This window comes from Oncorhynchus mykiss, chromosome 7 (genome assembly GCF_057628025.1).
Source record: "Oncorhynchus mykiss isolate SJ-2025 chromosome 7, ASM5762802v1, whole genome shotgun sequence".
Lineage (NCBI taxonomy): Eukaryota > Metazoa > Chordata > Actinopteri > Salmoniformes > Salmonidae > Oncorhynchus > Oncorhynchus mykiss.
Genome location: NC_143028.1, coordinates 85498417 through 85518674, shown reverse-complemented (window position 1 = coordinate 85518674; position 20258 = coordinate 85498417). Strand labels below are relative to the sequence as shown.

Below are 20258 nucleotides of genomic sequence, written 5' to 3'. Positions count from 1 at the left end.
CAGATGCAGAGCCTCGGTCTGATGCCATTAAAAGGTCATTTACCAACTTCACAAGTGCAGTCTCAGTGCTATGATGGGGTCTAAAACCAGACTGAAGCATTTCGTATACATTGTTTGTCTTCAGAAAGGCAGTGAGTTGCTGCGCAACAGCCTTTTCTAAACATTTTGAGAGGAATGGAAGATTCGATATAGGCCGATAGTTTTTTATATTTTCTGGGTCAAGGTTTGGCTTTTTCAAGAGAGGCTTTATTACTGCCACTTTTAGTGAGTTTGGTACACATCCGGTGGATAGAGAGACGTTTATTATGTTCAACATAGGAGGGCCAAGCACAGGCAGCAGCTCTTTCAGTAGTTTAGTTGGAATAGGGTCCAGTATGCAGCTCGAAGGGTTAGAGGCCATGATTATGTTCATCATTGTGTCAAGAGATATAGTACTAAAACACTTGAGTGTCTCTCTTGATCCTAGGTACTGGCAGAGTTGTGCAGACTCAGGACAACTGAGCTTTGAAGGAATACGCAGATTTAATGAGGAGTCCGTAATTTGCTTTCTAATAATCATGATATTTTCCTCAAAGAAGTTCATGAATTTATCACTGCTAAAGTGAAAGCCATCCTCTCTTGGGGAATGCTGCTTTTTAGTTAGCTTTGCGACAGTATCAAAAAGGAATTTCGGATTGTTCTTATTTTCCTCAATTAAGTTAGAAAAATAGGATGATCGAGCAGCAGTAAGGGCTCTTCGGTACTGTCTTTCCAAGCTAGTCGGAAGACTTCCAGTTTGGTGTGGCGCCATTTCCGTTCCAATTTTCTGGAAGCTTGCTTCAGAGCTTGGGTATTTTCTGTGTACCAGGGAGCTAGTTTCTTATGAGAAATGTTTTTAGTTTTTAGGGGTGCAACTGCATCTAGGGTATTGCGCAAGGTTCAATTGAGTTCCTCAGTTAGGTGGTTAACTGATTTTTGTCCTCTGTCGTCCTTGGGTAGACAGAGGGAATCTGGAAGGACATCAAGGAATCTTTGTGTTGTCTGTGAATTTTTAGCACGACTTTTGATGTTCCTTGGTTGGGGTCTGAGCAGATTATTTGTTGCAATTACAAACATAATAAAATGGTGGTCCGATAGTCCAGGATTATGAGGAAAAACATTAAGATCCACAACATTTATTCCATGGGACAAAACTAGGTCCAAAGTATGACTGTGACAGTGAGTGGGTCCAGAGACATGTTGGACAAAACCCACTGAGTCGATGATGGCTCCGAAAGCCTTTTGGAGTGGGTCTGTGGACTTTTCCATGTGAATATTAAAGTCACCAAAGATTAGAATATTATCTGCTATGACTACAAGGTCCGATAGGAATTCAGGGAACTCAATGAGGAACGCTGTATATGGCCCAGGAGGCCTGTAAACAGTAGCTATAAAAAGTGATTGAGTAGGCTGCATAGATTTCATGACTAGAAGCTCAAAAGACGAAAACGTCATTTTTTTGTTGTTGTAAATTTAAATTTGCTATTGTAAATGTTAGCAACACCTCCACCTTTGCGGGATGCACGAAGGTTGACAAAGGATTTAGTCACACTGTCAGTCATTGTGTGTGTGTGTGCTTGCGTAGGTTTGGCCATGGGATGTTCCTTGTGTGTCTGGAGAACATCTACAGGAAGATAACGGGTCAGGAGCTGAAGTACGAAGCTCTGATGGGGAAACCTTCTGAACTAACATATCACTTCGCTGAGTACCTCATCAGGGAGCAGGCTGCAGAGAGAGGCTGGAGGACACCTATAAGAACACTCTACGCTATCGGGTAATAATCTCATCAGAACACTATACACCATAAGGTTATAACCTACACCCATCAGAGCAGTATACACTATCAGGTTAGAACCTACAACCTTCAGAACACTATACACTATCGGATAATAACCCTAACAGAAGCAAAACACTATCGGGTAATAACCCCATCAGAAGACAAAGCCCTATTGGGTAATAAACCCCATCAGAACACTCGATGCTATCAGGTTAGAACCTACACCCATCAGAACACCATACACAATCAGGCTCGAACCTACATCCATCACAACACAATTGGGTAATAAACATATCAGCACACTATATGATATTGGCTTGGAACCTACACCTATCAAAACACTATGCACTATCACTATTAGAGCCTACACCCATTAGAACACTATACACTATCGGGTAATAGCCCCATCAGAACACAATAAACTATTGGGTAATAGCCCCATCAGAACACACTACACTATCGGGTAATAACCCCATCAGAAGACAAAACCCTATTGGGTAATAAACCCCATCAGAACACAATACACTATTGGGTAATAGCCCCATCAGAAGACTCAACGCTATCAGGTTAGAACCTACACCCATCAGAACACTATACACTATCAGGTTAGAACCTACACCCATCAGAACACTATACACTATCGAGTAATAACCCCATCAGAACCCTCAACGCTATCAGGTTAGAACCTACACCCATCAGAACACAATACACTATTGGGTAATAGCCCCATCAGAACACTAAACACTATCAGGTAATAACCCCATCAAGAACACAATACACTATCAGCTTGGAACCTACACCCATCAGAACACTATACACTATCGAGTAATAACCCCATCAGAACACTCAATGCTATCAGGTTAGAACCTACACCCATCCTAACACTATACGCTATCGGGTAACAGCCCCATCAGAACACAATACACTATCGGGGAACAGCCCCATCAGAACACAATACACTATCAGGTAACAGCCCCATCAGAACACAATACACTATTGGGCAATAACTCCATCAGAACACTCTACGCTATCAGGTTAGAATCTTTACCCATCAGAACACAATCAGGTTCAAACCTACACCCATCAGAACACTATACGCTATCAGTTAATAGCCACATTAGAACATCCTACACTGTCGGGTTAGAACCTACACCCATCAGAACAATAACCACTTTCAGGTAATAGCCCCTTTAGAACACTCTATGCTATCGGGTTAGAACCTACACCTATCAAAACACTATACGTTATCAGGTAAGTACCCTAAACCCATCAGAACACTCTGCACTATCGGGTAACAACCCCATCAGAACACGATACACAATCAGGTTAGAATTTACATTCATCAGAACACTATAGGGATAGAACCTACACCCATCAGAACACTATACACTATCTGGTAAGTACCCTAAACCCATCAGAACACTATTGTCGTGTCTTTACTATCATTAACTGAAGACTTTTAGTTTTTCTCAAAAAATCAAATTTCTGTAATTATTATTACGCGATTAAACTGATTAATCATGTAACTGTAATTAACTAGGAAGTCGGGGCACCAAGGAAAATTTTCCGAATATAACTTTTCAGATATTTTCATATCTGATCAATAGTCTTCTGATTAATTAATTATTTACCTCACGTTAGTCTCATTCCAAACGGCGTGAATTGTTGGTTATCTGCACGAACCCAGTCTTCACTGTGAGTCATCCATACATCAATTGTCTTAAATAATTTATTTACTAACTAAGTAATTCACAGAAATGCATAAACAAACATTAGATGTTTACAAGGAAATGATAATGGAGATTCCCTAGTGGGATAAACCGGCATCGCGGCATGGTGTACAAAAGGGAAGTGGGGGTCGACTGAGATAAGACAACACACAGTTGATAATTATAACAATTGAAATGCTAATCCTTTGCACATGAACGCTCACTCATTCGTAAACAATTGCACTCAATAAATATATTTACACTCAGTGTGTCGTCGGGATCTCTGTTGAAAAGTTTGTTTCTGTTGGAGAGTTTGTCCGCCCTCTCTGTCGTGGTTAGAATGGGTAGTTCAGAGTGACATTCATTCATGTCGTTATGGATAGATGTTTCGGCGGTTGCAGGTCTTCACGTTCGATGATACCGAATTCCTAGCTGCAGACTAGTAATTAATATCAAAGACTTGTTCTTATTCTGTCGGTATCGATAGTCTAAGAGTTTAACCACGTGGGATGGTTAAAAGATTCAGCAGTCTGGTCTCAAACCGTGGCCCTCTGGTTATCGAGGTAAGCTGGTCTGCAACCTTTGTCCTCTCGTAATTGAGAGAAACATGGTCTGTTGAGAAATTCAAGGTGGGGATTTTATTCGGAATTGCAGAAAAGGGCCTGTCCCAGGATGCCCGACCATAACTGTGCTCATGGGCAGTCCTCTGATTTAGTTAAACTCCAAAGGGAATTGGAGTTTCCTTCATTAAACAGTCCAAAATTACATGACACAATTTCACAAACAGTATCATCCTCACTCATTCATCTTATACAACAATTAGATGTAAGCCTCATATCTGAGGCTATTATATAAACAGCGTTATGGTAATGTGGCCGTATTGGCTCCCATGAGTTTCACAAAATCGTACCAAACGGACCAGTTCGTAGCTGGATTCTTCACCAATCTTTTATACCTTCTCCAGAACATAAATGTTGTTCGGTTCTCCAGTTCTGTGAGGTGGAAGAAATTCCTTTGTTCTCTATGAAAATTCACTCTCTCTCTATACTGTGGCCATGAGGAGATAATCTCCTCCAGGAATTTACAACCTCTCTCTGACCACAGCAGCCTGGGTGTAGGACACAGGGAGAAGGGGATGGGGCTTGCTGTACCCAAAGAGGGCAACGTCATGACACTATACACTATCGGGTTAAAACCTACACCCATCAGAACACTATACGCTATCAGGTAACAACCTCATCAGAACACAATACACAATCAGGTTAGGACCTACACCCATCAGAACACTATACACAATCAGGTTAGGACTACACCCATCAGAACACTCTACCCTATCAGGATAGAACCTACACCCATCAGAACACTATACTTCTACACTGTCGGGTAAGGAACCACAGGAGGCAGCAAAACACTACAGCACAAACCGATCTGAGACAGAATTGTGAGAAACCCTACGCTTCACTCTAATTATTGTTCCTTACACATATGTAGTAATGCTGTAAAATATACTGTATTACATGTTACATCTATGCAGTAATTATGTAATGATACTGTATTAACATGTTACACCTATGTAGTAATGCTGTAATGATACTATTGACATGTTACACCTATGTAGTATTGGTGTAATGATACTATTGACATGTTATTAGATACCCTGTTCCCTTCTAACTAGTGTCTAACCTTTATTCCATCTAACAAAGAGACAACCTGATGACAGATATCTATGGAGCCAACCTGTATAACCGCTATCTGGAGGAAAGGGTCCGGACCAGGCAGACTGCTGCCCAAGTAGTGCAGGCCACGGTGGAGGGTACAGGGGGCGGAGGGTCCCCTAAAGCCCTTCTCCAGGACCAGGACATGGAGACGGCCTTGGAGAGCGAGCTGGCCTCCCCCTCCGCCACCTCCTGTAAATCCCTGCTGGTATGTACCGGTATCTATAACCCCCACAGCGAGGTGCCGGCTGATGCCAGCCACAGCATCACCGAGACTGTGTTCCATGGTCACCGGGACTTCCGCTTCGACCCGGCCCTGATGGAACCAGGACACATCGTAGAGGACGTACACAACGCTGTGGAACTCATCTGTCAACAGGAGAACTTTGTCTCTACTAGGCATTGACCTGTAGAATAGCATTAGAGTTGTATAACTTTGTAAGTCCAAAATGACCCTATTCCCTGTGTAGTTCAAAAGATAGGGAATATGGTGCCATTTCATATTTGTATATCACAGAAACAGTTGTCTGAGACCGTAGAAACAGTAGAGTCTGAGACCGTAGAAACAGTAGAGTCTGAGACCGTAGAAACAGTAGAGTCTGAGACCGTAGAAACAGTAGAATCTGAGACCGTAGAAACAGTAGAGTCTGAGACCGTAGAAACAGTAGAGTCTGAGACCGTAGAAACAGTAGTCTGAGACCGTAGAAACAGTAGAGTCTGAGACCGTAGAAACAGTAGAGTCTGAGACTGTAGAAACAGTAGAGTCTGAGACTGTAGAAACAGTAGAGTCTGAGACTGTAGAAACAGTAGAGTCTGAGACTGTAGAAACAGTAGAGTCTGAGACTGTAGAAACAGTAGAGTCTGAGACTATAGAAACAGTAGAGTCTGAGACTGTAGAAACAGTAGAGTCTGAGACTGTAGAAACAGTAGAGTCTGAGACTGTAAAAACAGAAGAGTCTGAGACTGTAGAAACAGTAGAGCCTGAGACTGTAGAAACAGTAGAGTCTGAGACTGTAGAAACAGTAGAAACAGTAGAGTCTGAGACTGCAGAAACAGTAGTCTGAGACTGTAGAAACAGTAGAGTCTGAGACTGTAGAAACAGTAGAAACAGTAGAGTCTGAGACTGTAGAAACAGTAGAAACAGTAGCCTGAGACTGTAGAAACAGTCGAGTCTGAGACTGTAGAAACAGAATAAACAGTAGTCTGAGACTGTAGAAACAGTAGTCTGAGACTGTAGAAACAGTAGAAACAGTAGAGTCTGAGACTGTAGAAAGAGTAGAAACATAGTTCTTGAAATTTTCCAGATTGACTGACCTTCATGTCTTAAAGTAATGATGGACTGTTGTTTCTCTTTGCTTATTTGAGCTGTTCTTGCCATAATGTGGACTTGGGTCTTTTACCAAATAGGGCTATCTTCTTCATACCACCCCTACGTTGTCACAACACAACTGATTGGCTCAAACGCATTAAGAAGGAAAGATATTCCACAAATTAACAAGGCACACATGTTAATTGAAATGTATTCCAGGTGACTACCTCATGAAGCTGGTTGAGAGAATGTCAAGAGTGTGCAAAACTGTCATCAAGTCCAAGGGTGGCTACTTTGAAGAATCTCAAATATAAAATATATTTTGATTTGTTTAACACTTTTTTGGTTACTACATGATTCCATATGTGTTATTTCATAGTTTTTATGTCTTCACTATTATTCTACAATGTAGAAAATAGTAAAAAATTAAGAAAAACCCTGGAGTGAGTAGTTGTGTCCAAACCTTCGACTGGTACTATATTTGATCAGGTTACTTTTCAAAACGATAGAAAAGCAGGTAGACTTTGCGTTGAGGGCAGGTAGATACCAGATATGTGATAGCATGATCAGTTGAAGGCATTCAGTTGTACAACTGACTAGGTATCCCCCTTTCCCTTAATTGTAAATAACTGCATCGACTGTACTGAAAACAAAAGCAACAATGCACTATTAGAGAGTACTAAGTCTTTGTCCTGTATATCTGAATGGGTCTGACCGATCGTGAACAGTACAGCGGGGCTGCCTGTACTAGCTGTTGTACCATGACCAGATAGGTCCTGTCCCTGGTCAGATAATGGTTTCATATGCACTTATGTCAGGTCATGCCATCAGAAAGGAAAGCATAAGAGTAGAATAGTGCATTAGTCTTCTAGAACAGTCCTGTACTGTATGCAGTAAAACATCCAATCATTGGGTATGGTTTTCTTTTATAGTGCTTTAACTTGTAAATAAGCTGAAAGATATTTTATACTTACACTAAGTACATATGTTCACATATTTGTGCATGTCATAGGATCTGCAATGTATGCATTTATATTACTTTATGTCATTGTATGAATTGCCATTAAGTAATATTTTCCATGTATAAAATGTTAAGTTAAATTAAATGTCAAGGTATTTAAACGGATTACAGATATTGTAACTTTATTGAAGACAGATACTGTGATTATGGCACATCAGCCACGTTTATACCTGGTTCTAATTTGCGTCCTTTGTCCTTATCTTGTCCACATTCTGATTGTGCCCACATTTTTAGACGAATAAGACGCATTGTGAACAGATTTTGATCAGATGTTGTGTGTAAACAGGCAAGATCAGGACAAGATCCAGATGAAGGACACGTTAGCAGCAGGTATAAACGGGGCTAGAAGGTGACCACTGTATAGTAACTGCATGTATAGGCTATGATATTTATTTTATTAACAAGTTAAGATGAACAATATTTATCTAATTTGCTATTGTTGATAAAAGACAAATAACCTGAACTGGTTTCCCTCGGTCCCACAAAAGTCCACCAATAGTTCTGCAACCCTCAAACCAAAGAAAAAGTTTACCTAAGAAAATGACATGAACAGATCAGGTTCAGAATACAAAGATGAAAAACAAACATTCACTGACAACACCTCACTCTTATAAAGATGTGGAATAACTGAATAGTTACACATTATGATTCCATTGTCTATTCTCACTTCTGTCATATCTCTCCCCACAACTCAATAACAGAGAAAGGCACTCTGTTCATCTAGAACAGGGGTTCTCAAAAACTATTCGAGCAGGTCCTGTCACACAAATGTCCTAGGTGGCAAAGGTCTGGATTGATAGTCATATATCGACGTAGCAAACCCCCCACCTCACAACCCATGCAACCCCAAACTGTTAAAAAAAACTATTGTTGGCAGAGAGAATTAGCAGTTCTTAAAGTTAATTTTCTGCAATTCTACACATTGTCACGGAGCAAAGGGAAAAGGTTGCCTTTTTAAAGCTAATTTATTCAATTCTACACATTATGCCACAAAGCAAAGGGAAAAGGTTGCCTTTTTAAAGCTAATTTATTCAATTCTACACATTATGCCACGAAGCAAAGGGAAAATGTTTCCATTTTAAAGCTCATTTAACATTTTCCACGTCTTATTTGTGTTCATATGATACCAGTAGTCGACCCCCGACCAAATTCCTAATTGGTATTTTTTTGGAACCACAGTCAAAAGACAAAGGTAAATTGCAGTTGGTCCAGAACAAAGCAGCACGTATCGCACTTAGATGTAAACAGAGGGAAAGTGTCAGTAACATGTATGTCAGTCTCTCCTGGCTAAAAGTTTAGGAGAAATTGACTGCATCACTATTGGTCTTTGTGCGAGGTGTTGATGGTACCAAACTGTCTGTTCAAGCAGTTCACACACAGTCCGGACACCCATTGGTACAACACAAGACATGCAACCAGAGGTCTCTTCACAGTCCCCAGGTCCAGAACAGGCTGGGAAACACAGTATTAAATAGAGCCATGACTACCATTTCAACCAAGTTATTAAAATGTGACATATTTCCTGAAACTGATGATTTTGTATTATAAAACTGGATGTATACTTTAACTAGCACATTTCAAAAAGCTATTTGACATGTGTGATCGAAAACCATCGATCTCCTTCAGAATGTACAGTTCCATAATAAGTACATAGTAAATGGTACTATACAGAAAGTTGATTCACAACCCTTGCATTCCACCTACAAGCCTGAGACAGATATAAAACAGCCTAATACTCCCTTCCCGCAGTACAACACATACAGTGCAGCCGGAAAGTATTCAGACCCCTTGACTTTTCCCACATTTTGTTACGTTACAGCCTTATCCTAGGATTCCCCCCCCCCTCATCAATCTACATACAATGCCCCAAAATTGCAAAGCAAAAACAGGTTTTTAGAAAATGTTGCTAATTTGTATATATTACATTAATATAAAAAAGCTGAAATATAACATTTACATAAGTATTCAGATCATTTATTCAATTGTTGAAACACCTTTGGCAGCGATTACAGCCTGGAGTCTTCTTGGGTATGACACTACAATCTTGGCACACCTGTATTTGGGGAAATTCTGCCATTCTTCTCTGCAGATCCTCTCAAGCTCTGTCAAGTTGGATGGGGAGCGTCGCTGCACAGATATTGTCATGTCTCCAGAGATGTTCGATCGGATTCAAGTCCGGGCCCTGGCTGGGCAACTCAAGGACATTCAGTGACTTGTCCCAAAGCCACTCCTGAGTTGTCTTGGCTGTGTGCTTAGGGTCGTTGTCCTGTTGGATGGTGAACCTTCACCCCAGCCTGAGGTCTTAAACACTCTGGAGCAGATTTTCATTAAGGATCTCCCTGTACTTTGCTTAGTTCATCTTTCCCTTGATTCTGACTAGTCTCCCAGTCCCTGCTGCTGAAAAACATCCCCACAGCATGCTGCTGCCACCTCCATGCTTCACTGTAGGGATGGTGCCAGGTTTACTCCAGACGTGACGCTTGGCATTCAGGCCAAAGAGTTCAATCTTGGTTTCATCAGACCAGAAAATCTTGTTTCTCATGGTCTGAGAGTCATTTAGGTTATTTTTGGCAAACTACTTGTGGGCTGTCATGCCATTTACTGAGGAGTGGCATGTTTGGCCACTACCATAAAGGCCTGATGGGTGGAGTACTGCAGAGACCTCCCATCTCCACAGAGGTCCTCTGGAGCTGTCAGAGAGACCATCGGGTTCTTGGTCACCTCCCTGACCAAGGCCCTTTACCCGATTGCTCAGTTTAGGTGGGCGGCCAGCTCTAAGAAGAGTCTTGGTGGTTCCAAACTTCTTCAATTTGAGAATGATGGAGGCCACTGTGTTCTTGGGGATCTTCAATGCTGAAGAAATGTTTTGGTACCCTTCCCAAGATCTGTGCTTGACACAATCCTGTCTCGGAGCTCTACGGAAAATTCCTTTGACCTCACAGATTGATTTTTGCTCTGACCTGCACTGTCAACTGTGGGACCTTATATAGACAGGTGTGTGCCTTTCCAATCAAGTTGTAGAAACAGCTCAAGGATGGTCAATGGAAACAGGATGCACCGAAGCTGAATTTTGAGTCTCATAGCAAAGGGTCTGAGTACTTATGTAAATAAGGTATGTTTTTATTTGTAATAAATTTGCAAAAATATCTAAAACACTGTTTTTGCTTTGTCATTATGGGGTATTGTGTGTAGATTGATGAGACATCTTTTTATTTAATCCATTTTAGAATAAAGCTGTAATCTAACAAAATGTGGACAAAGTCTAGGGGTCTGAATACTTTCCAAATGCACTGTATGCTCCTGTAGTCTTCACAGGAGGAGACTGATTGTGTCAGTCATGATTCAACAAGCATTCAGAATCAAGATTACACTCTGATGTGCAACACTAGGCACCTTTCCTTGACATACCGCACAACTTCAAACATGGCAGGTCAATTTCTAACAATAATCACTGTGCAAAAATATCAAAGTCTATGGTACGTGTATGTACTCTGTCCTCCCCATAAAAACATCATCATCAATCCTATCATGACTTGCTGGGCAGGTTTGTATATCTTCTACACTGTAATACTGTCTACAGAACAAGGTTCAATAACATCTGTGATGTCAGGCCGCCACACCATACGAAGTGATAGATTTAACATTTCCTGTCAGGCCTGTCTGTCTCCGTTAAAGGGCAGGGAGGGACAGCACAGCTACATGCTCTGGGAAGTAAAAGTCAGGGTTTGACTCCAATAGTGGTTCAGATCAACTCTCTGGATCAGAGATTCTATTTACGTCCAATAACATATTTCTGTGCAGGTCATGCCCCCCTCCCCCACATGCCCCCCACCCCCCATAAAAACAGGTATTGCTACATCAAAAAGTTTCTCAACTGGTCCCTGAAACAGAATAAAACAAATATATGTTTTTCACAACACATGTCAACAAACCACCTGTTGGTCACTATCCACAGTCCCAGCTGGTGCAAAACCTTTGAATTATCAACATGTACAGTCCCCTCTCCACCTCCTATCAGCAGCCACAGCCCCAACCTTCTCCGCCCATGTCTTTGCTGTTGAGTTTGAAGCTTTCCGTCACATTCTCATTGAACATGGGTCCCCCGTGGCGCAGGATGAGCTCGGCAGCCATCTTGTTAAAGGCCTCATCCACGTTGGAGGCGTCTTTAGCCGATGTCTCAATGGCCGTCAAGAACTCCAGCTGGTGGGCCATGGTCTGGGCATCTTCTAACGACACCTCACGCTGATCCACCAGGTCAGACTTATTCCCTGAGGATAGAGAGGAGGACCAAGCAGAGGGAGGACAGATTTATTTGATTTTTTCTTTATTTAACTAGGCAAGTCAGTTAAGAACAAATTATTATTTTCAATGACGGCCTAGGAACAGTGGGTTAACTGCCTGTTCAGGGGCAGAACGACAGATTTGTACCTTGTCAGCTCGGGGGTTTGAACTTGCAACCTTCCGGTTACTAGTCCAAAGCTCTAACCACTAGGCTACGAGGATGAGAGGTGAGGGTGGAAGAGGGGAGAGAACAGGTGGGATGGGGTGAGGGTAGAAGAGGACAGGTGGGATGAGGTGAGGGTGGAAGAGGGGAGAGAACAGGTGGGATGAGGTGAGGGTGGAAGAGGGGAGAGGACAGGTGAGGTGAGGGGGGAAGAAGGAAGGAGGAGAGGGGAGAAGAGGTGAGGGGGAAGAGGACAGGTGGGACAGTAGGGGAGAGGACAGGTAAAGAGGGGAGGTGGAAGAGAGGTTAGAAGGAGAGATGAGGAAGAGGAGCAGGGGTGAGGAAGAGAGGGGTGAGGTAAAGAGGTGAGTAAGAGGTAAGAAATAGAGGTGAGGAAGAGAGGAGAGGACAGGACAGGTGAGGAGAAGAAGAGGAGGAGAGATGGGAGAGGACAGGTGGGAGAAGAGAGGACAGGTATGGATAGGGGAGAAGTGAGGAGAGGTAAAGGGGACAGGAGAGGGAAGAAATGAAGGGGACAGGTGAGGGAAGAGGAGAGGTGAGGGGGACAGGTAAGGGGAGAGGAGGAGAGGTGAGGAGGAAAGGTGAGGAAAACAGGTGAGGGAAGATGAGGAGAGGTGAAGAGGTGAGGAGGAGGTGAGGAAAAGGAGGAGGAGAGGTAAAGATGAGAGGACAGGAGGAGAGAGAGGTGAGAGTCGAGGTGGGGACACAATGGGGTATTTGGTATTTCTTCTATTTTATTAGGATCCCCATTAGCTGTTGCAGAGTCAATCAGTCCATAGGGGCCAGTCAGCCAGCCAGTCAGTCCATATGGGCCACTATGTCAGTTAGTCCAAAAGGGCCAGTCAGTCAGACAGCCAGTCAGCCCATGGAGGTCAGTCAGTCAATAGAGGCCAGTCAGTCAGCCCAGAGAGGCCAATCACTCAGTCAACTTGTCAGACCATAGGGGCCAGTCAGTCAGTCCATACATAGGGACCAGTCAGTCAATAGAGGCCAGTCAGTCAGCACATAGAGGCCATTCACTCAGTCAACGTGTCAGTCCATAGGGGCCACTATGTCAGTTAGTCCATAGGGGCCAGTCAGTCAGCCAGTCAGTCAGTCCATACATAGGGACCAGTCAGCCAGTACATACATAGGGGCCAGTCAGTCAGCCAGTCAGCCAGTACATACATAGGGGCCAGTCAGCCAGTCCATAGGGACCAGTCCATAGGGACCAGTCAGCCAGTCAGTTCATACATAGGGACCAGTCAGCGAGTCCATCGGGACCAGTCAGCGAGTCCATCGGGACCAGTCAGCCAGTCCATCGGGACCAGTCAGCCAGTCCATCGGGACCAGTCAGCCAGTCCATCGGGACCAGTCAGTCTATACATAGGGACCAGTCAGCCAGTCAGTCCATAGGGGCCAGTCAGTCAGTCCATAGGGGCCAGTCAGTCAGTCCATAGGGACCAGTCAGCCAGTACATACATAGGGGCCAGTCAGTCAGCCAGTACATACATAGGGACCAGTCAGCCAGTCCATAGGGACCAGTCCATAGGGACCAGTCAGCCAGTCAGTCCATACATAGGGACCAGTCAGCCAGTCCATAGGGACCAGTCAGCCAGTCAGTCTATACATAGGGACCAGTCAGCCAGTCAGTCAGTCCATAGGGGCCAGTCAGTCAGTCAATCCATACATAGGGGCCAGTCAGCCAGTCCATAGGGACCAGTCAGCCAGTACATACATAGGGGCCAGTCAGTCAGCCAGTCAGCCAGTACATACATAGGGACCAGTCAGCCAGTCCATAGGGACCAGTACATAGGGACCAGTCAGGCAGTCAGTCCATACATAGGGACCAGTCAGCCAGTCAGTCCATACATAGGGACCAGTCAGCCAGTCAGTCAGTCCATAGGGACCAGTCAGCCAGTCCATAGGGACCAGTCAGCCAGTCCATAGGGACCAGTACATAGGGACCAGTCAGGCAGTCAGTCCATACATAGGGACCAGTCAGCCAGTCAGTCCATACATAGGGACCAGTCAGCCAGTCAGTCAGTCCATAGGGACCAGTCAGCCAGTCCATAGGGACCAGTCAGCCAGTCCATAGGGACCAGTCAGCCAGTCAGTATATACATAGGGACCAGTCAGCCAGTCAGTCCATAGGGGCCAGTCAGTCAGTCCATAGGGGCCAGTCAGTCAGTCAGTCAGTCCATAGGGGCCAGTCAGCCAGCCAGTCAGTCAGTCCATAGGGGCCAGTCAGTCAGTCAGTCCATAGGGGCCAGTCAGTCAGTCAGTCCATAGGGTATTTGGGACTTTATTAGGATCTCCATTCGCAGTTGCAAAATCAGCAGATACTCTTCCTGGGGTCCACACAAAACATAATACAGAACATTAATAGACAAGAACAGCTCAAGGACAGAACTACACATGTAAAAAAGGCACACGTAGCCTACATATCAATACATACACACAAACTATCTAGGTCAAATAGAGGAGAGGCGTTGTGCCTTGAGATGTTGCTTTATCTGTTTTTAAAACAGAGTGATTTAAAATAGGATGATTTATGAAGACCAGGGATAAACATTATCAAGCATGTTACTGATGTAAGGTAAGTAATAAACTAACTAGCAACCCTTTATTAGGATAGTCCATCTGTTGATGCTCTACAGACCATCAGTAACATTTCAACTATCTACTAACTCTAACCCTTATTCTAACCCTAACTTTAACACTTATTCTAACCCTAACTTGAACCCTAACCCTAACCCTTATTCTAACCCTAACCCTTACCCTAACTTTAACACTTATTCTAACCCTAACCCTAACTTGAACCCTTACCCTAACCCTAACCCTTATTCTAACCCTTACCCTAACTTGAACACTTATTGTAACCCCTAACTGTTACCTAACTGGAAATCAATCATTCAGCTATCCATCTATAGATGGACTATCCAGATAAAGTCTGACCCTAGTAACTAACAACTAACCGATGAGCAGGGGTACAATGTTTGACCCTCCGTATTTCTTGACGTCCTCCATCCACTTGGGCACAGCCATGAAGGTTCCTCTCTTAGTGATGTCATAGGCAATGACGGCTCCGTTGGTGCTGCGGTAATAACTCTGGGTGATCGTCCTGAAACGTTCCTGGCCCGCCGTGTCCCAGATCTGCAGCTGGACAACAACATATTCAACCCAGGGTTATCTCACAGAGTTAGCCCTAACCCAGGGTAATCTCACAGAGTTAGCCCTAACGCAGGGTAATCTCACAGAGTTAGCCCTAACCCAGGGTAATCTCACAGAGTTAGCCCTAACCCAGGGTAATCTCACAGAGTTAGCCCTAACCCAGGGTAATCTCACAGAGTTAGCCCTAACCCAGGGTAATCTCACAGAGTTAGCCCTAACCCAGGGTTATCTCACAGAGTTAGCCCTAACCCAGGGTTATCTCACAGAGTTAGCCCTAACCCAGGGTAATCTCACAGAGTTAGCCCTAACCCAGGGTAATCTCACAGAGTTAGCCCTAACCCAGGGTAATCTCACAGAGTTAGCCCTAACCCAGGGTAATCTCACAGAGTTAGCCCTAACCCAGGGTAATCTCACAGAGTTAGCCCTAACCCAGGGTAATCTCACAGAGTTAGCCCTAACCCAGGGTAATCTCACAGAGTTAGCCCTAACCCAGGGTAATCTCACAGAGTTAGCCCTAACCCAGGGTAATCTCACAGAGTTAGCCCTAACCAAGGGTAATCTCACAGAGTTAGCCCTAACCCAGGGCAATCCCAGAGCTAGTTAACTACACATATTATCATTGGCAGTAGGCTTCCCCAGTGATTTTCCCCACGCACTGCAAGCCAGGGGAAAACAAATACATATTACAACCTATGTGTTGTGATAATTGCGTTGTTTGCTCTATAACCTGTTAGTTCATATGCCTTGACACTGTGATATATTGGCCTAAGGATGAGACAAGACACAGTGGCAGAATAAATTCAACCACACCTTTGTTTCATCACCAAACCAGAGAGCAACATCTGTCTAGTGAAGTCCACAAAGCATATTGCATGTAACAAACAGTTACATGACCTACAGCAAGGTCAATCAAGTTAATGTTTCAGACATTTGAGACCACTAAACAGCTACTAATTTAGAAACCAGGAGAGTCAGGCTACCGCAAGTCACAAAGAACCCAGGAGAGTCAGGCTACCGCAAGTCACAAAGAACCCAGGAGAGTCAGGCTACCGCAAGTCACAAAGAACCCAGGAGAGTCAGGCTACCGCAAGTCACAAAGAACCCAGCAGCTGCTTCCACTATTCCAGCACCATTTCAACATCATCCAATCACCTATGCTTAGTCTAAAACAGTGACAACTAAAAGATACCAAAAACAATATAGTCCAATCAAAGTAAGCTAAATATGATGAGGCTCTCCATGGTTCTAATTTGTGTGTGTGTTCGTACAAGCAGAAAAAACATGTTGACTCACCCTACTTATTGAGAAACGCCGATGCCATCCTCTCATGTTGACTGTCATACAGTACAAGCTTTTAGTTTTCGTCTTAGCCTACCTGGCTAAAATGCAGTGGTGGAAAAAGTACCCAATTGTCATACTTGAGTAAAAGTATAGATACCTTAATAGAAAGTTACTCAAGTAAAAGTGAAAGTCACCCAGTAAAATACTACTTGAGTAAAAGTCTAAAAGTATGGGCATTAATATGGAGTTGGTCTCCCTTTGCTGCTATAACAGCCTCCACTCTTCTGGGAAGGCTTTCCACTAGATGTTGGAACATTGCTGCGGGGACTTGCTTCAATTCAGCCACAAGAGCATTAGTGAGGTCGGGCACTGATGTTGGGTGATTAGGCCTGGCTCACAGTCGGCGTTCCAATTCATCCCAAAGCTGATCAATGGGGTTGAGGTCAGGTCTCCGTGTAGGTTAGTCAAGTTCTTCCACATCGATGTCGACAAACCATTTCTGTATGGACCTTGCTTTGTGCATGGGGCCTTCCCCAAACGGTTAGCACAAAGCTGGAAGCACAGAATAGCCTAGAATGTCATTGTGTGCTGTAGCGTTAAGCTTTCCCTTCATTGGAACTAAGGGGCCTGAACCATGAAAAACAACCGCAGACATGGGATAAACAAACGCCAAGTCAATAACACAATAGAAAAATATACAGTGTGTGCAAATGAAGCCAGGTTAGGGAGGTAAGGCAATAAATAGGCCATAGTGGCGAAATAATTACAATTTAGCATTAACACTGGAATAGATGTGCAGAAGATGATGTGCAAGTAAAGATACAGTTGTGCAATTGCTCCTGAGTCCAATGGCAGCGAGCTTTACACCACTCCAGCCGACGCTTGGCTGCTCAGCCATGGAAACCCATTTCATGAAGCTCCCGAAAAACAGTTATTGTGTTGACGTTGCTTCCAGAGGCAGTTTAGACCTCAGTAGTGAGACCTCGGTAGTGAGTGTTGCAACCGAGGACAGACGATTTTTTACACGCTTCAGCGGTCCCGTTCTGAGTTTGTGTGGCCTACCACTTCGCTGGCTGAGCCGTTGTTGCTCCTAGATGTTTCCACTTCACAATAACAGCACTTACAGCAGAGAAGAAATGTGACAAACTGACTTGTTGGAAAGGTGGCATCCTATGGCGGTGCCACATTGAAAGTCACTGAGCTCTTCAGTACGAGCCATTCTACTGCCAATGTTTGTCTATGTTGATTGCATGGCTGTGTGCTCGATTTTATACACCTGTTGTGGCTGAAAAAGCAGAATCCACTCATTTGAAGGGGTGTCCACATACTGCTGTATATACAGTGAGTAGTGGCAGCATAGAGACCCTGAGGGATGACTGCAGAGCTGGACCCTATTGCAAATGCTCGCTGGCTTCCCTTGGATTCAATGCTATGGGTGTCAATAATGTCATACAGCATCACTACACACAGAGCTGTTTCGCTTTCTCGGGTGGTTTCTCTGGTGAGAGTGTCCATTCAGCCTCTTGCGAATTGAAGGAAAATGATGAAACACAGAGTAACGAAATAAAATATTTGATGTATTTATTTTAGTGGGGGATCAATTTTTTTTGGGGGGGGACGCCTGGCTTCCCTTGGCAACCATGAATACGCGCCACTGTCTATTGTTGACTTTGGTTAACAGTCACATAGGCTAGGCTATGGGAATTGATCAATTCACATCAGGTTACTTTAGCTATAGCTACTAACCTTCACTCTCTTCCCTTGAATATCCATTGTCTTCATGGTAAAGTCCACTCCGATGGTATTTCCTTGTCTTTCCATGAAATTACCAGACTTGAACCGTTGAACCACACAAGTTTTGCCAACACCTACATCTCCCACTAAAACTATTTTAAAAACAAAGTCATAGCTGTCATCCGTCTCCAGTAACGTTAATGACATTGTCGATGCGACTGGTGGCTGTTTCTTAGATAACTACAAAGTTATCGTCGATGTTACATGAGTGTTTTATAACAACGCTAGAATAGTATCTGTCTACAATGCAAAACTGACGTGGAGAAAAGTCGGCACCCACGGAATTGCCAACGCGGAAGGCAAAAGTACAGTTTTAGGTATCCTTCAACCGCGCCTGAATGTTTCAACACGGACTAGATAAACGCTATTCTCATAGGAGTCCATAGCATACAAAGTGGAGGACCGTCACTAGGGTCCTAATAACAGCTGTTATTTCAGATTTATTTGCAACGCATTCAAACAATTTACAATTGTAAAATGCAATCCATGCAAATGGTACAAGATTAGGGTCAGATAATATTATAAAACAATCTAGAATAAGGCTAATCTGGGTGTTTTAAAAGCATTTAAAATATATAAGTAATTTGACATGTTTGGAGTTTAATTTAACAATAATTTGAATTATGAAATCCCTAATATACACAATCATTATCGTGGCATGTATTTTATGTTATTGGACATGTGATGTTGTTAACATTAGGCCTATAGATGACAATTTAATTAGGAGAACTTTTCAATTCTAACATTGTGAGGCTTCTCCCACCGCTGACTTTGCAATGACAACTGGGGTGTATTCATTCCGCCAATTTTGTTTCAAAACATTTCTTAAACAGAAGCAAACATGGACGAAATGGGGAGGGACTAACCTGAATTTGCCAAACACTTCTGGGGTGTATTCATTAGTCAGATTCCGTTGCAAAATGTTTATTAGTCTGTTGCGAAACCGTTTATTGTTGACGTTTACTATCTAGGAACCAAATTGAAGGAAACAGGATCTAACAAGGAATTACCTACATAAATTTGTCCAATAGAAAGTCTTGTTTTCGTTTGAAGTAACAGTTTCCATTGCAACACATTTTGTAACAGACTAAACATTTTGCAACGGAAACCTGACTAATGAATACACCCTTGGGGTTTAAGAACCAAACAGAAGTAAAAAGAGGAAAAGGAATGAAACATGGCGGGATTAACCTGAATTTGTCCAATAGAAAACTCTTGTTTGCGTTTTCCTTTGAAGTAAATGGTTTCTGTTGTAAAAAACACTTTGCAACAGAATCGGGGTAATAATTACACCCCTGCGCCACAGATAGAACAACGAGCCTGATGTTTCACCAGATGTATAAATCTAAAGCATCCGGTTGGCGTTTCCACTCACTGCTAAATATGGTGAAGAGAGGAAGCCCAGTGGCGGGCCCATTGGAAACGACAGTCTGATACACTGGTGGCAGAATCTGCGTAGCTTGTTCTACAGGCTAAACCCAATGAGGTAGGCTGACGGCGACGCCGGAGAGTCGGAAATTGCGGGGAGTAGTGCGAATGAAATGGAGGAAATGGAGAACAAGTTGGTGAAGCAACAGCTGTGATGGAATGTGAACAATATGGGTGTCAGTTTTGATGGAGAAAAGGTTGAAGAGTAGCATCTGTGATGGAATGTGACACGAGCCTACCAGACAAGCTAAATAACTTCTATGCTCGATTCGAGGCAAGCAACACTGAAGCGTGCATGAGAGCATTAGCTCTCCCAGACGACTGTGTGATCACGCACTCCGTAGCCAATCTGAGTAAGACCTGGGCCTGCTGTCAGACTGATGGATCTTACATGGATGTACCTGTAGTAAGTGGGCCTGCTGTCAGACTGATGGAGCTGACATGGATGTACCTGTAGTAGGTGGGCCTACTGTGAGGACTGGTGCTTCTGATGGCCCTGGCATGGTTTGGAGACCTGTTCAGAAATCTGGTGCTCATGAATGTAGACTGTCAAAGGACACTTTGATAATGAATAAAGTTGACTTCATA

The 20258-nt window shown here is 43.5% G+C and overlaps 2 protein-coding genes across 3 annotated transcripts in view; one reads left to right on the top strand and one right to left on the bottom strand.

Annotated features, from left to right (window-relative positions):
* zgc:77375 (haloacid dehalogenase-like hydrolase domain-containing 5) overlaps positions 1–7654 on the top strand; it is a 31839-nt gene extending 24185 nt beyond the window's left edge. The window contains exons 7-8 of the mRNA XM_036984380.2: positions 1604–1792; positions 5208–7654. Coding sequence (XP_036840275.1) covers positions 1604–1792; positions 5208–5625 — 607 coding nt within the window. The 3' untranslated portion in view covers positions 5626–7654. The remainder of the gene's footprint in view (positions 1–1603; positions 1793–5207) is intronic.
* Positions 7645–18561, bottom strand: rab43 (RAB43, member RAS oncogene family). 2 transcript variants are annotated; one of them, XM_021610833.3, is made up of 3 exons: positions 18195–18561; positions 14972–15155; positions 7645–11817 (listed from the first exon to the last, which is right to left on the bottom strand). In XM_021610833.3, exons 1-3 carry the CDS (start codon positions 18387–18389, stop codon positions 11564–11566), a joined length of 633 nt encoding a protein of 210 aa, XP_021466508.1. In that variant the 5' UTR covers positions 18390–18561; the 3' UTR covers positions 7645–11563. The 2 variants fall into 2 exon arrangements, with proteins under 2 accessions (XP_021466508.1, XP_021466509.1); XM_021610834.3 differs by having other exon boundaries at positions 14972–15149; positions 18195–18518.
* Positions 18562–20258: the final 1697 nt, after the last annotated feature.

What these genes read in the sequence shown, in the direction of transcription:
- rab43 (XM_021610833.3), bottom strand. Translation starts at nt 18,389, where the DNA reads ATGTCATTAACGTTACTGGAGACGGATGACAGCTATGACTTTGTTTTT. An exon ending in TTCAAGGGAAGAGAGTGAAG is followed by an intron (nt 15,156 to 18,194) that starts GTTAGTAGCTAT and finishes GTTGTTGTCCAG; the next exon opens with CTGCAGATCTGGGACACGGC. An exon ending in CATTGTACCCCTGCTCATCG is followed by an intron (nt 11,818 to 14,971) that starts GTTAGTTGTTAG and finishes CTCTATCCTCAG; the next exon opens with GGAATAAGTCTGACCTGGTG.